The sequence below is a fragment of the Adiantum capillus-veneris genome, chromosome 7 (assembly GCF_014529385.1).
Source record: "Adiantum capillus-veneris isolate H3 chromosome 7, ASM1452938v2, whole genome shotgun sequence".
Taxonomy (NCBI): Eukaryota; Viridiplantae; Streptophyta; class Polypodiopsida; order Polypodiales; family Pteridaceae; genus Adiantum; species Adiantum capillus-veneris.
This window is the reverse complement of record NC_140937.1, coordinates 141,133,539-141,145,660: the sequence shown is the minus strand read 5'-3', so window position 1 is coordinate 141,145,660 and position 12,122 is coordinate 141,133,539. Positions and strand designations below refer to the sequence as shown.

Below are 12,122 nucleotides of genomic sequence, written 5' to 3'. Positions count from 1 at the left end.
TTTAAGGTAAAAAGGAAACAAGATGGTACTGTTGACAGGAACAAAGCAAGGCTTGTGGCAAAAGGCTATGCGCAACAGAAAGGCATAGATTATGATGAAACCTTTGCTCCTACTTCTCGTGCATCCACAGTTAGATCACTAGTTGCAATTGCTGCTCATCATGGTTGGAAAGTGCATCAGTTGGATATCAAAACTGCTTTTTTGAATGGTGATTTGCAAGAAGAAGTTTATGTAAGTCAACCAAGTGGTTTTTTTGTAAAAGGTCAAGAGCAAAAGGTATGTAGATTGCATAAAGCTTTGTATGGTCTCAAACAGGCTCCAAGAGCATGGTATGAGAAGATACATACTTATTTGATTGGCCAGGGATTTCAGAATAGTCCAACAGAAAGTACTTTGTATGTCAAAAAGAGAGATGGAGTTCTCATTATGCTAACACTTTATGTGGATGATATGCTTCTTACAGGCAATACTGCAGATGAAATTGAAGCGTTTAAAGATGCTTTGAGAAAAACCTTTGAGATGTCTGATCTTGGTTTGCTACATTATTACTTGGGCATTCAGTTTGTGCAATCAGAGGATGGCATATACATGTTGCAGGCAAAATATTTGCATAAAATTTTGGACAAGTTTGGTATGCAAAATTGTAAACCAATCTCTACACCCATAGAAACTGGATCAAAGTTGAGCATGCACGATGCTGGAGAACCTTTTGATGTACATACTTATGCAGCAACGGTTGGTTGCTTGATATATTTGGCAGGAAACACTCGTCCAGACATACAATTTGGGGTTTCACAAGCAAGCAGATTTATGCACAGCCCAGGTATGCATCATTGGCAGGCTGTGAAGCGCATACTTCGTTACCTTTCAGGTACCCCTAATCTTGCCATGTTCTTTCCAAGGGGGGATATGTATGGAAAGCACAGTTCTATGCAGCTTCTTGGTTACAGCGATTCAGATTGGGCTGGTGATTTTGACACACGACATTCCACAAGTGGCAATTGTTTTTTCTTGGGAAATGCATGTATATCTTGGCTAAGCAAGAAGCAACCCACAGTGGCTACATCAACTTGTGAAGCTGAGTACAGGGCAGCTTTCACGGCAACGGTTGATTGTGTATGGATACGCAGGTTATTGGCAGATCTTTGTGAGTATCAACAGGCACCCACTACCATTTTCATTGACAGTCAGAGTGCTATGGCAGTTGCAAGGAATCCAGTATTTCATGCAAGAACAAAGCACATAGAGGTTCACTACCACTATGTCAGGGAAAGGCTACATGCAGGGGAGATCACACTAACTTACTATCCTACACAGGATAACATTGCAGATCTATTTACGAAGGCGTTATCACGAGAAAAGTTTGAAGCTTTCCGAAAAGCTTTGGGCTTACTCTCATACACATGATGATCTGCTACCTTGTACGGATTCACACTATCACTACAGGGGGGATTTGTAGACATGTAGTAGTGTTAGTGTGTATACGCGCTTCACCAGGGGCACTTTTCTCCCACTGGGTTTTTCCCCCTGGACATCCGGTGTGAAAGGACACCTTATCTCTTAGGGTTTCATATAAGCTTTGTAGCTCTGAGTTTGTATATACACTATTATTCTAATACAGAGAGAGATAGACTACAGAGATCTCGTACGCAAGCTCTGTGTCTTCTCCTTCTCCATCTTCTTCCTACTCTGAGTTGCTGTCTTCCTTCTGTTTCCTGTTTCATCATCTTCAACAAGAAATGGGATGATTACCTGCATATTTTACAGTTTGCTTATAACAATAAACTCACTTTGCTACAGATAAATCTCCATTTGAGATTGTATATGGTCATTCTCTTCCTAGTCCTACTTCATGTCTTTCTAATGTTGACAGTTGTGCATGTTGCGGATAGTTTTACTATCGATTTTCATGACATTCATGTAAGTGTGCATTTTGTTATCAAGCATCTTAGGAACTTTACACTAAGCATGCCAATAAACATCATAAAGCAGAGGATTTAAGGAAGGTGATTATGTTATGTTTCGAATTGAAAGGCGTAGAGTTAAAAGTGTTGACACCAATGTTCTTGTAAAGCTTGCTCCCTATTTTTATGGCCCTTTCAAGATTTTTGTTGTTAATATATGTTTCATTTCATTTAGATTTACCTTCACACTGGCACATTCACAATGCCTTTCACATTAGTCTTTTACGACCCTTCCAAGGATCCCTACCTACACATTACGTTTATGAGGATCCATCTTCACTTGTAGATCAAGAAGAACAACTCATTCCTGCACAAATAGTTGATCATGAGATCACCACCACATGCATTGGCATGGTTTACAACCACTATCCTTTGACTTTTAAAGGCCATCCTAGAGAAGATGCCAAATGGATACTTTTAATTTTTTTTTGAAACTTTTCAAATTTTCTCCACACTTTCCATCACTCACAGTCCAATTGATTCTCTATTGAGTAACTAAGGACAATTGCTACCCTTGGTGGGTGGGATGTTACAATATTGGGCATCCTCTTGTTGTACGTGGTTAGCATTACAATTGGAATAACTAGCATGTAATGGTTAATTAGTGTGATATCTTTTATTTTCACTAATATAGTGACTTGTTGTTTTGTAGATTAAAAACTATGGGAAGTGAGGAGACGGCGTCAGCTACTACCACATAATCAACTCCATGCGAGATTATATGTGCATGTCATAGAAATCACTCACATCTATCGCCATAATAGATGGAAAGGTAAAGTTAATGGTTTTTTTTGCAAAAATCACAACAGTGAGTGGAGTTATATTAAATCACCAAAAAAATACATTAGAAGCTCTGCTCACAAGTTGAGCTAGAGCATCCAAAAGTCCACCAAGAACCAAACCCAAACAGAAATTACAACACTGCCCACCGAAAACTAACCGAAAGCAAAATAGACAGCCTGAACAGGGGAGGCTAGCCCCACACACATCAAAGAATACAACCTAAAGACCCTCAAGCGTGCCACCGAAGGTCTGATGCCTGCTACCCATCACAGCTTCGCCCTTGCAAGGATCCACAATTGCAGAAAAGAAAACACCGGCCGCAAAGAGGGCGGGGCCCAAGTCCCCATCACCAGCAAAGCACGGACATAATGCTACCATGGAGAAGCCTCTGTTACCAGCAGCGTCCATGCCCCGTGCTTGGACTCCACAAGACCCGAACCACAAGATACACCATCATTAAAGACCCAGTCAACAACAAGCCACGAATTGACTCCAATCCCATCAACCCACCATGCAGGCAGGAGAAGCGTGCCAAGCATCAACACCAAATTGCTGCTTCTCACACAGCATCACTGCAAGAACCGAAGTCGCGCACCACCATGCAGCAAAGAAATGGACCAAACCAGGCACCTCCGCCTGCCCAAAAGCTCCAACCCTTTGAAATACTTGATTCGAAGAAGCACAAGACCCTCCCACATAGCCCTACAACCAACCAAATCCGAGCACGATCATGCATAGCGCACAACCATCGAACCAAGACCAGGCAAGCAATTTGTCCCCTAAGTGAGGGCGGGTAGCCGCCAAGCCACAAAGCCCAAAAAAAGTTGCATGCTGCCACAAGCCATGCCTCTAAGTCGGCGGGAAAATCAGTCGAAAGATCCCTTCTGGAGCCTTCCCTGACCCAGACCAAGATGCCAAAGAACCTCCAGACGATGCATCAAAGGGCCCCCCAACCCACATGCAAGCGTTGTAGCCATCCTTCGACCAGCCCAAGCAGAGCAGGGCAAGGTTTCTTCGCAGCGATGCTACGCAAAGCTCTGTAAGGCTTCACCCAAGGTAAAGTTAATGTTATGTAGAAGAAGATGAAGAAGGAAATATTGCCTCCTTTTGCTATTCCAAAGCGATCATGGACTCCATTGAAGTTCCATATCAATTAGTTGATCTTGAGTTATTCTCTCACTTTGATATCTCTCTCTCTCTCTCTCTCTCTCTCTCTCTCATGTTTTTAGCCATACATGTCTCCTTAATTCTCATCTTCTTCATCCCTCTTGTTATTTAGAGCATATTTACTACATTTATGACGTTAGTTCTAGGTTTTCATTAAGAAAAGTATCAAAAAACACAACAAAAAAGATAAAATTTCATTCATGTACATCCTTATTTATGCAAGCCATGTAACATGAAAGAGGTGATGGATATCAAAGCATCATATTTTTCTTGCTTGCAACAAAAGTAGGATTTCTTTTAGAGGTCATAAGAAGAGGAGTTTCTTAAAGTTGATGTGTGGACATAAAAGGAAGTGTTTTGTGATGATTAAAAACTTAGGGGAGAACTTTGCCACCTCCCGCCGAGAACATCTATCGTAAAAGTAATTGCTGGGTGGAATATTGCATGTGGGTTCAATAGGTACGGGTGAATTTTCTAAGCAAGCTACAATTTTGTTCAACATTTCACTTTTGAGACTGTGCTTATAAAAAAAGAACAACATGCACCTACAACCCATCAAAGTGACAACTACAGCCTACAAGATACTCATCCCCTCTCCTCTTCGACGTAGTAGAAGCGAGAATCCTCGCTTGGTAGTGTGTGATAGGAACCTTACTTTAAAGCCACCCAAGTGGCCAGCATATGCATGGTAAAGGGAAGCACCCATTGCCTACTCTGGCCACTTTGGAACGTGCAAATGCGCTCTACAAATCTTTTCCATGAATATGTGTGTGTGTGCGCGCGCGCGTGAGCGGGGGGGCGATTGTGACTCTCTCTGTGTGCGTGCTTGTGTCAAGTTGTGTGTGTGAGAGAGAGAGAGAGCAATGCATCACAGCTTCGCAGGACTCGTGTGACATGAAGGGCTCCTTACACGCCCGCTGCTCTTCACGTATTGCCGTGCCCCACTCGAGCCTGCCAACCGGATCTTGAGAAAGCAGGTCTGTCAAGTCCTTGTCGTCTGTTTGTTAGACACCGTGCTCGGCGCACGCACATAGAGACGCACATAGAGAGAGAGAGAGAGGCACCGGGCTAGAGCGCTCCTCCTCGAAGTTCTGGTCATGTCCCATTTTCTGTCGGAAAGTCCATTGTTGGGCTTTTTTATGGGTTCTAGTCCTTGCTGAGTTTGAAAGCAAGCTTTTGTTTTAGAAGTTAACAGATTATTCAACTGTTTAATTTCAACAGGGCGGGGCGGGGGGCGCAGAACGTGCCTTCTGCGCAGAGAGATGGAGGAGGGCAGAGCTTTGCCCTCAGACATAATGTGGGCTGCGGTTTGTTGCCTTAGACACAGATACTTACAATTGAAGGTAGGACTTTAACACACACACACAGAGGAGGGCAGAGCTTTGCCTTAGACACAGATACTTACAATTGAAGGTAGGACTTTAACACACACACACAGAGAGAGAGAGAGAGAGAGAGAGAGAGAGAGAGAGAGAGAGAGAGAGAGAGAGAGAGAGAGGTTGCACGCAGACGAGGATCCGTTTTCATGAGAGACATCTGCTGTTTCTATTCGGTGGGCTAGTCCTTCAGCAAGCTATGCGCACGCAAAAGGTTGTTTTAATGGTGGCTCTTGTGCTTGTACTGTTTTCCAAACTTAAAGGAAGAGCAGCCTTTGCACAAACTCTCGGCGATGACGCAATATGTTTGCAAGGATTTCTGAGTGCATTGGCATCAAAGGGTGGAGGCTTGAATTCATGGACAAGCACAGCTTTAAAGACCCCATGCTTGGGTGCAAGTGCAAGCAGCTTGAGGGGGGTGGGTTGCAACAACAACAGAGTATACTCCATCACTCTCAATGCGTCGAATCTTGCAGGAACCATCTCTCCGAGCCTCGCAAATTGCACGCTCTTGGAGACTCTAGACATATCCTCAAATCTCCTCGAGGGCCCCATTCCCCCCAACATCGGGAACCTTAGCTATCTTGTCAGTTTGAACCTCTCCAACAATCATCTACATGGGGACATCCCTGTTGAGTTAAGCATGTGTGCATACCTCAATGTCATCGATCTGCACACAAACCAACTCTCTGGCTCCATCCCTGGCCAACTTGGGCTTCTGCAAAGATTGAAATTCTTTGACGTTTCAAACAACAAGCTCTCTGGAGCCATCCCACCCACTCTGTCGAATACATCTACTGGCGGTCCCCGATTCAATGTGAGCTCTTTCAAAGGTAACTCGGATCTTTATGGGTACCCTCTTCCTGTTGGTTCAACAGGGGGGCTTTCAATAGTGGCCATTGTGGGGATCGGCCTGGCGAGTGGATTGGTGAGTTTGATTGTGACCTTCGCTGCTGCATGTGTGTGGCTACGTGTCACAGAGCAAGGATTTGCAGCACAAGAAGGGAAGATATCTCAGCTTATGGCCGAAGCATGATGAAGGTGTGCATTTTTTGCATAATGCATCAGCTGCATTGTGTTTTATGAGTCCCCTTATTTGCATATTAAATGCAGCATGGCTGGGGTAGCATGAGGGAGAGGCGTTTGACATTTGTAAATGGGGGCTTTTTGTTTCAATGCCCCTTTGTGGTCCATCTCCCCAATATACTCTTTTATGCTCGATCCGATTTTAACACTTTCAAAGAAGCTGTATACATTTGGTCTTTCAAAACAGACATGATTAGGACTATGTAGTCAGTGGGGCCGCATCTCCAAGATGTCTCTGATGTTGCTTGAGTGCTATGGCTTTGTGATTTAGCTTCCGACGACATGGTTTACTGAGGGATGAAATCTTTCGGTGACTTGTTGTGAGGCCATTTCAGCTTGGTGATGCTACCCGTTACGCATTATGATTAGATTCTTGGAGTGGTCACTCAACCTCAAGGTTTTACTTCAGGGATGGCCACACAGAATATCATAGATTTTTGATTACTTTTGGCCATTCTTTTGAATACAAATGAGGTGAATTGAAGCGAAAACGTCTCTTTGTTTTTGACACAATGTATATGGGAGTGTTTTGCCAACAATTGGACTAGAGTATGGTTATATACGATGTCAATTCAAATAGTTTCAAGTCTTATTTGTAGTGGGCATTTGTGCATCACTTTTGAAATTTGGCCATGCTCCTAACATGAGTTGATAGTGATGTGGTTTTAATGGTACTCAGGAAGTTGTGGGCCTGGACTTATGCTTGTGGGAGCATTCAGCTTTGAGGCACACAAGGACCAGTTTGTTGAAGGCGTTGCACAAAGTGGCTATAATAGGAACTAGTGTCCAAGAAAGTCATTTTGCTTAGATGGCCGGATTATCCTTGCCAAGATGTAAATTGTAAGTACTAATGAGATATTGCTTGAACCGTTTCTTCGTATATTTCATCAATATTTTTTTCCTTTTCCCTTCATTCAAAAACGACTAATTTGGACTCGCCGAGTTGAAGCAAATCTTTCCCCCACACTACCAGGAAAACTTAACGCGATTCGACAAGATGCACTTGAGAATGCTATCACTATTGTTTGTTTTTGTTTTTCTGTTGAGCTTTGGGTTGTAAACAACTTACTACATCATTTGACTATAAGGCAAGGCTCTACGATTTTAAATATCTTTCTTCATGACCAAACGTGGCATAATGAAGTCATCTCTTCTACTCATTCAGTCTTCAGACGTAACCAAGGAGTCCTCGGATTGAAGAAATTGCATTCCTTCTCTTGCTACATCCAAGATTCGATGTAATTTGAAACATATGCTAAATAGAAGAAGTTGGATCTAAAATAGCTTGTAGATGCACTACTTGATGAACAAGAAGACTAGAGAATAGGAAGATGGGACCTTTGTTTTAAGACATTTGGGAGAGTCTCATTAAGAAGGAAGCGCACATCAATGTTTCAAATATTGAACTTTGAACAACTTTACTGACTAGATTTCAAGAGAAGGAAATGGAGTCAAAACTAGGGAACGAACCAAAAGATGGGCTAACTTGAATTACTCTTCAAAAAGTAACAAGCCTATTGACATCAAGGTGGGGGCACTATTGCCACTCTTTCATTTGGAAAGTTTGTGCACAAGATGGCAAGAATGTTTATTGTTAGACTAGGCTCTTTGTTTTGCTTGTCTAGAAAGAAGTGCCTATTTTGAGAGACAAAGCTCTTGGGCCTATTCTTGGCAATAAGTATCTATTACGGTGCGATAACTCTCATTGCAAGAGAATCATTGGTACTTGATTTTTTTTGACGACGGTGGTTGGTTTTCATGGGGCTTTTTGATGAGAGTTATCTAGATAACATTCACCACCATACCATTCCTTATGGACAATAGGACAATGCTTGTCTAAGTGAGAGCCTAACAGAGAGGCTTGACATGCCAAAGCTACAGCTTGTATAGTGTACTTTGAGAGTGTGCTTTGTGTAAGAGGGTAATTGTTGCACAAGAGTTGCTTAGCTCTTGGTACCATAGCTGGTTAGGTGCTCATTTTCTACTGAGCGAAACATAGAAAAAGGGTGATGAAAAATCGAATTCTTATTTGAGGGGTGAAGAAAAATGCTCATTTTCTACTGAGAGAAACATAGAAAAAGGGTGATGAAAAATCGAATTCTTTTTTGAGGGGTGAAGAAAAAGTCAAGATTGATTTTTTCTTTGAGATGGTTCATATTGGTTGCGTTATTATGATTAAATTGAAGACTTCTATACTATTGACATGGATGAGATCCTCATAAACCTAGCACATTCCTATGGACAATATTTCAACGTAACTTTCAAAAATAGTTGTTTTTAGCATGGTATTAGGACCCCATCTTCAGTTTGTCTCCATTTATGGTATTGTTCTTGAGTGCATCTATACGAAGTTTGGCTACTAATGTTTCCTACTTGCTCCAAATATGGAATATTCTCTTCATGAATCTATACTCAATTTTTTAAAGGCATTACTAATATTGTCAAGGGGTGTTGGCCTAGTGGTTAAGGTGAGGGGATTTAAGTGCACCCACTATGGTTCAACCCTTGAGACATGTGGGTGTGGGTGAGTGGGCGCAATCCTTGTAAAACTAGTCGAAGCAAAGCTTCGAATGGTAAAAAAAAGAAAAGAAAATGCATTACTAATATTTAAAATTTTGTTTAGATCAAATTTTTCTCTAAAACTTTTGTTGTGTACAAATTCAAAGTTATCTTTCTAAAGGAGCTATTTGGGTATTGTAGAGGCGGGTTAGAGTCTATAGAATCGTCATCTATTTCAACTTGGAATGCGTATATAACTTCAAGATTAGTCTCTCATTGTGGCACCTGATATGTTGTTGTTACTCTCGAGCCTCAATTTGGGTTTGTATCTTTTTCAAACCTAATTATGCCTTATCTGCCTTCTTTTGATGGATGGACCAAAGCTGTTCTTGGCTTAAAGGATTGTAGTACCATTTAGATTTCCTCCCATTGAAGAATCCAATGGTTTCAACCTCATCAAGAGTCTCCAATGAATGGTACCTTGTGGGATAATTTCATGTATTCTATATGGTCCTTCCCAACATAGTTCAACTTTTCATTTTGTTACTCACTCCATACATGAGGACGGGGGATATCATTTAATGAGAAGAGAAAACGAGCAGCTAAAAGCCAGCGAGGGTAAAAATTCAAGTAGAATCTCAAATGCTCACCTTATCATATGTCTTCGATGGTTGTAACATATTAAATTTAGAAAGTCAATTTAAAGGCTAACCTTCCTTGGTAATGGAGTGCAAAGTGAGCCACATGATAAAACCGTAGAGAAAAAGAAACTAGAAGTTTTCAATAATGCCTTTTCAATGGGAAGAATAAAGACTAGTGAGGACCAATGGTAAGGGCAAGGACTAGAATTCATAAAGGAAAGAAACACCAACAAGGAATGCATGTGAAAAAATAAAAACTTGAAAAAACTGGATGGCAAGGAAGTAAATTGCATTATGAGTATTATGGTCCTATCGTGCTTGCTTTTGTCACACTATTATTTCAAATGGCTCTATAGAAACATGAGTGGTAAATTGCACATGTTCAATGCACTTTAAATTGTTCGTACAAGCTTACTTTTGAATGCAATGTGCGATCTTATCTTTTGATGAATATTAGAAGAGTCTCTTCCTAGATTGGCATCATCACATTTACTCCTTGAGGTTGGTTCTTACGTCCCAAACTCAACAGCTAGTAATTCTCAATTTTGTAATAGATTCAAGTGTCTAATGCAAATGCAAGGGCTTCTCTTAATGTCAAAATGAAAATAATCAAGTCTTTTGCTATACATCTCCAACTCGGTCCTTGGAAAGGAGTTTCCTAATTAAATTAGAGGTTCTAACTACAATAATAGTCACAAGTAAAAATGACATAGCAATGGTCGTACATTTTGCATTTTTTGTGCAAGTGTCAGGTTGCACTAGCAAAAACTCCGACGAATCTGTTTTTTTGGTAAGGTATATCTCAAAATTTAGAGAATGCCACTACATATTAAACGTGGGTCATAATCTAGTGGTTAAGGTGGATGTGTGGGTGTGTAAAGAGTAAAGATCCATGCGTGTGGTTTCAAGACAAATTATAGGTAGTCCAAGAGCACATCCATTTATGATATTTTTGTTTAGAGGTGAATGAACTGTTTCTACATGTCTAGCTATTGATCATTCTCATCTTCAATAGATAAACATACCTATATAAAAATGTATGTCCTTGAGATTTTTGCCCTACAAACCATGATAATTGTGAAAATATTTTTGAACAGCAAGAACCTTGCACTTGTCAATTGTTTTGTCGCCCTGCTAGCTTCCTAAAAATGTACCCATCCCTCATCCCATGATATAAAACTCTACATCCTCTGCATTGCTGGCATATGCCTATGGTTGTGGTTTCTAGCTTTAAGGCTGTTCAATTTGCGGAGGATGATAATTGAGGGTCACTGTCCTTGTGGACATCAAGAATTAGAAAGTTCCTTGCTTGTGACACTTTCATATTTTGATGCAAACCTTGATAAATTGGAAACGCAGTTCAAACACCTTTGAATTTGAACCTGAACCACTCCTCAGACTAGTTGGGACCCTATCCATTATCAACACCCTCCAACTTGCATTTCAAAATGCAATTTGAAAGGGATTTGCTATCTACAATTGTCAGCCTTATCTTCACCATATCTTGGAGGATAGCACTTCAAATGCAAGCTAGAAGTGCCCCTTCAGTGCCCACAACAGCCAGGTGCCCCAAAAATAATGAATAGGTAGTTCTGAAATTCAGATTCCTTTATCCTTAATGGTCCATAGTGGAAACCATTTCATATGCAATTTGAAAAGGGCTTGTTGAACGAGACACCCCACAGACAAAGAAGCTCATTAGATAGATAGATAGATAGATAGATAGATAGAGAGAGAGAGAGAGAGAGAGAGAGAGAGAGACAGAGAGAGAGAGAGAGACAGAGAGAGAGAGAGAGAGACTGGAGTGTGCAAAAGCTCTCGTATTATAGGGGTGTATGTAGCGTAGTCAACAAAAGCTCTCGTACTATAGGGGTGCATGTTGCACAATCAACAATTGCCAGGTTCTTTGACCAAGCCTACATGCATCATTTGCATAGAAGTCTCATGAAAAACTACACTATTTCAATCCACAAGTATATGGAGGGATGGGTTGTGAAGTAAGAGAATGGTGGAGAACAAACTACTGCAACATCGCACAAGCATTGCTATTTTTTGTGAAAAAAATTAAAAGTATGTTCTATATTATGAGTGTAGCCTGAGAGACAATGTTTGGAGAGAAGCCCTTGCTTCACAAACATTGAGACCATAATGCATAGCAAGAAGCTCATCAAGAACTTTTGTGTGCTTTCAAAAGTAGCGTACAAGAAGGCCAAAGTAGGGAAAAACTGAACATAGCATCCCTAGGCTAACAATATATGATGCAAAATGTTGTTTTTCAGCAACCCTGGGCTAACAATCTCATGAAAGATCTGTTTGCTTTAGCTGCCACCACTGGTTTAAAAGGTCCAATAAAATCCAATCCCCATTTCTAAAATGGCTCCAAAGGTAACACTGGTTGTAAAGGCATTTTGGACATCTTAGTAGGTTGCCCCAATCGTTGACAAACATCACAATGTTGCACAAAATCTCTCGCATCTTGAAATAACATCGGCCACCATAATTAATCCAAATTGTAGCACTTTCCACGCCGTGATTAAAGCTGCAAAGTGTCCCCCAACAATGCTTGTATGAACCTCCTCCATAACAGATCCTTGCTCTTCTGGTAG

At 41.1% G+C, this 12,122-nt stretch overlaps 1 protein-coding gene and 1 pseudogene across 1 annotated transcript; both read left to right on the top strand.

The window, feature by feature from the left end:
• The first annotated feature begins 3,769 nt into the window (after nucleotides 1-3,769).
• Nucleotides 3,770-7,256, top strand: LOC147454712 (uncharacterized). Its single transcript, XM_086517067.1, has 4 exons — nucleotides 3,770-3,786; nucleotides 4,815-4,891; nucleotides 5,136-5,257; nucleotides 7,056-7,256. The coding sequence occupies exons 1-4, from the start codon at nucleotides 3,770-3,772 to the stop codon at nucleotides 7,182-7,184; spliced, it is 345 nt and encodes a 114-aa protein (XP_086373193.1). The 3' UTR covers nucleotides 7,185-7,256.
• On the top strand, nucleotides 5,256-6,578 carry LOC147454713 (receptor-like protein 44 pseudogene; annotated as a pseudogene).
• Nucleotides 7,257-12,122: the final 4,866 nt, after the last annotated feature.

What these genes read in the sequence shown, in the direction of transcription:
- LOC147454712 (XM_086517067.1), top strand. An exon ending in ACCGGATCTTGAGAAAGCAG is followed by an intron (nt 4,892 to 5,135) that starts GTCTGTCAAGTC and finishes TAATTTCAACAG; the next exon opens with GGCGGGGCGGGGGGCGCAGA. An exon ending in ACAGATACTTACAATTGAAG is followed by an intron (nt 5,258 to 7,055) that starts GTAGGACTTTAA and finishes AATGGTACTCAG; the next exon opens with GAAGTTGTGGGCCTGGACTT.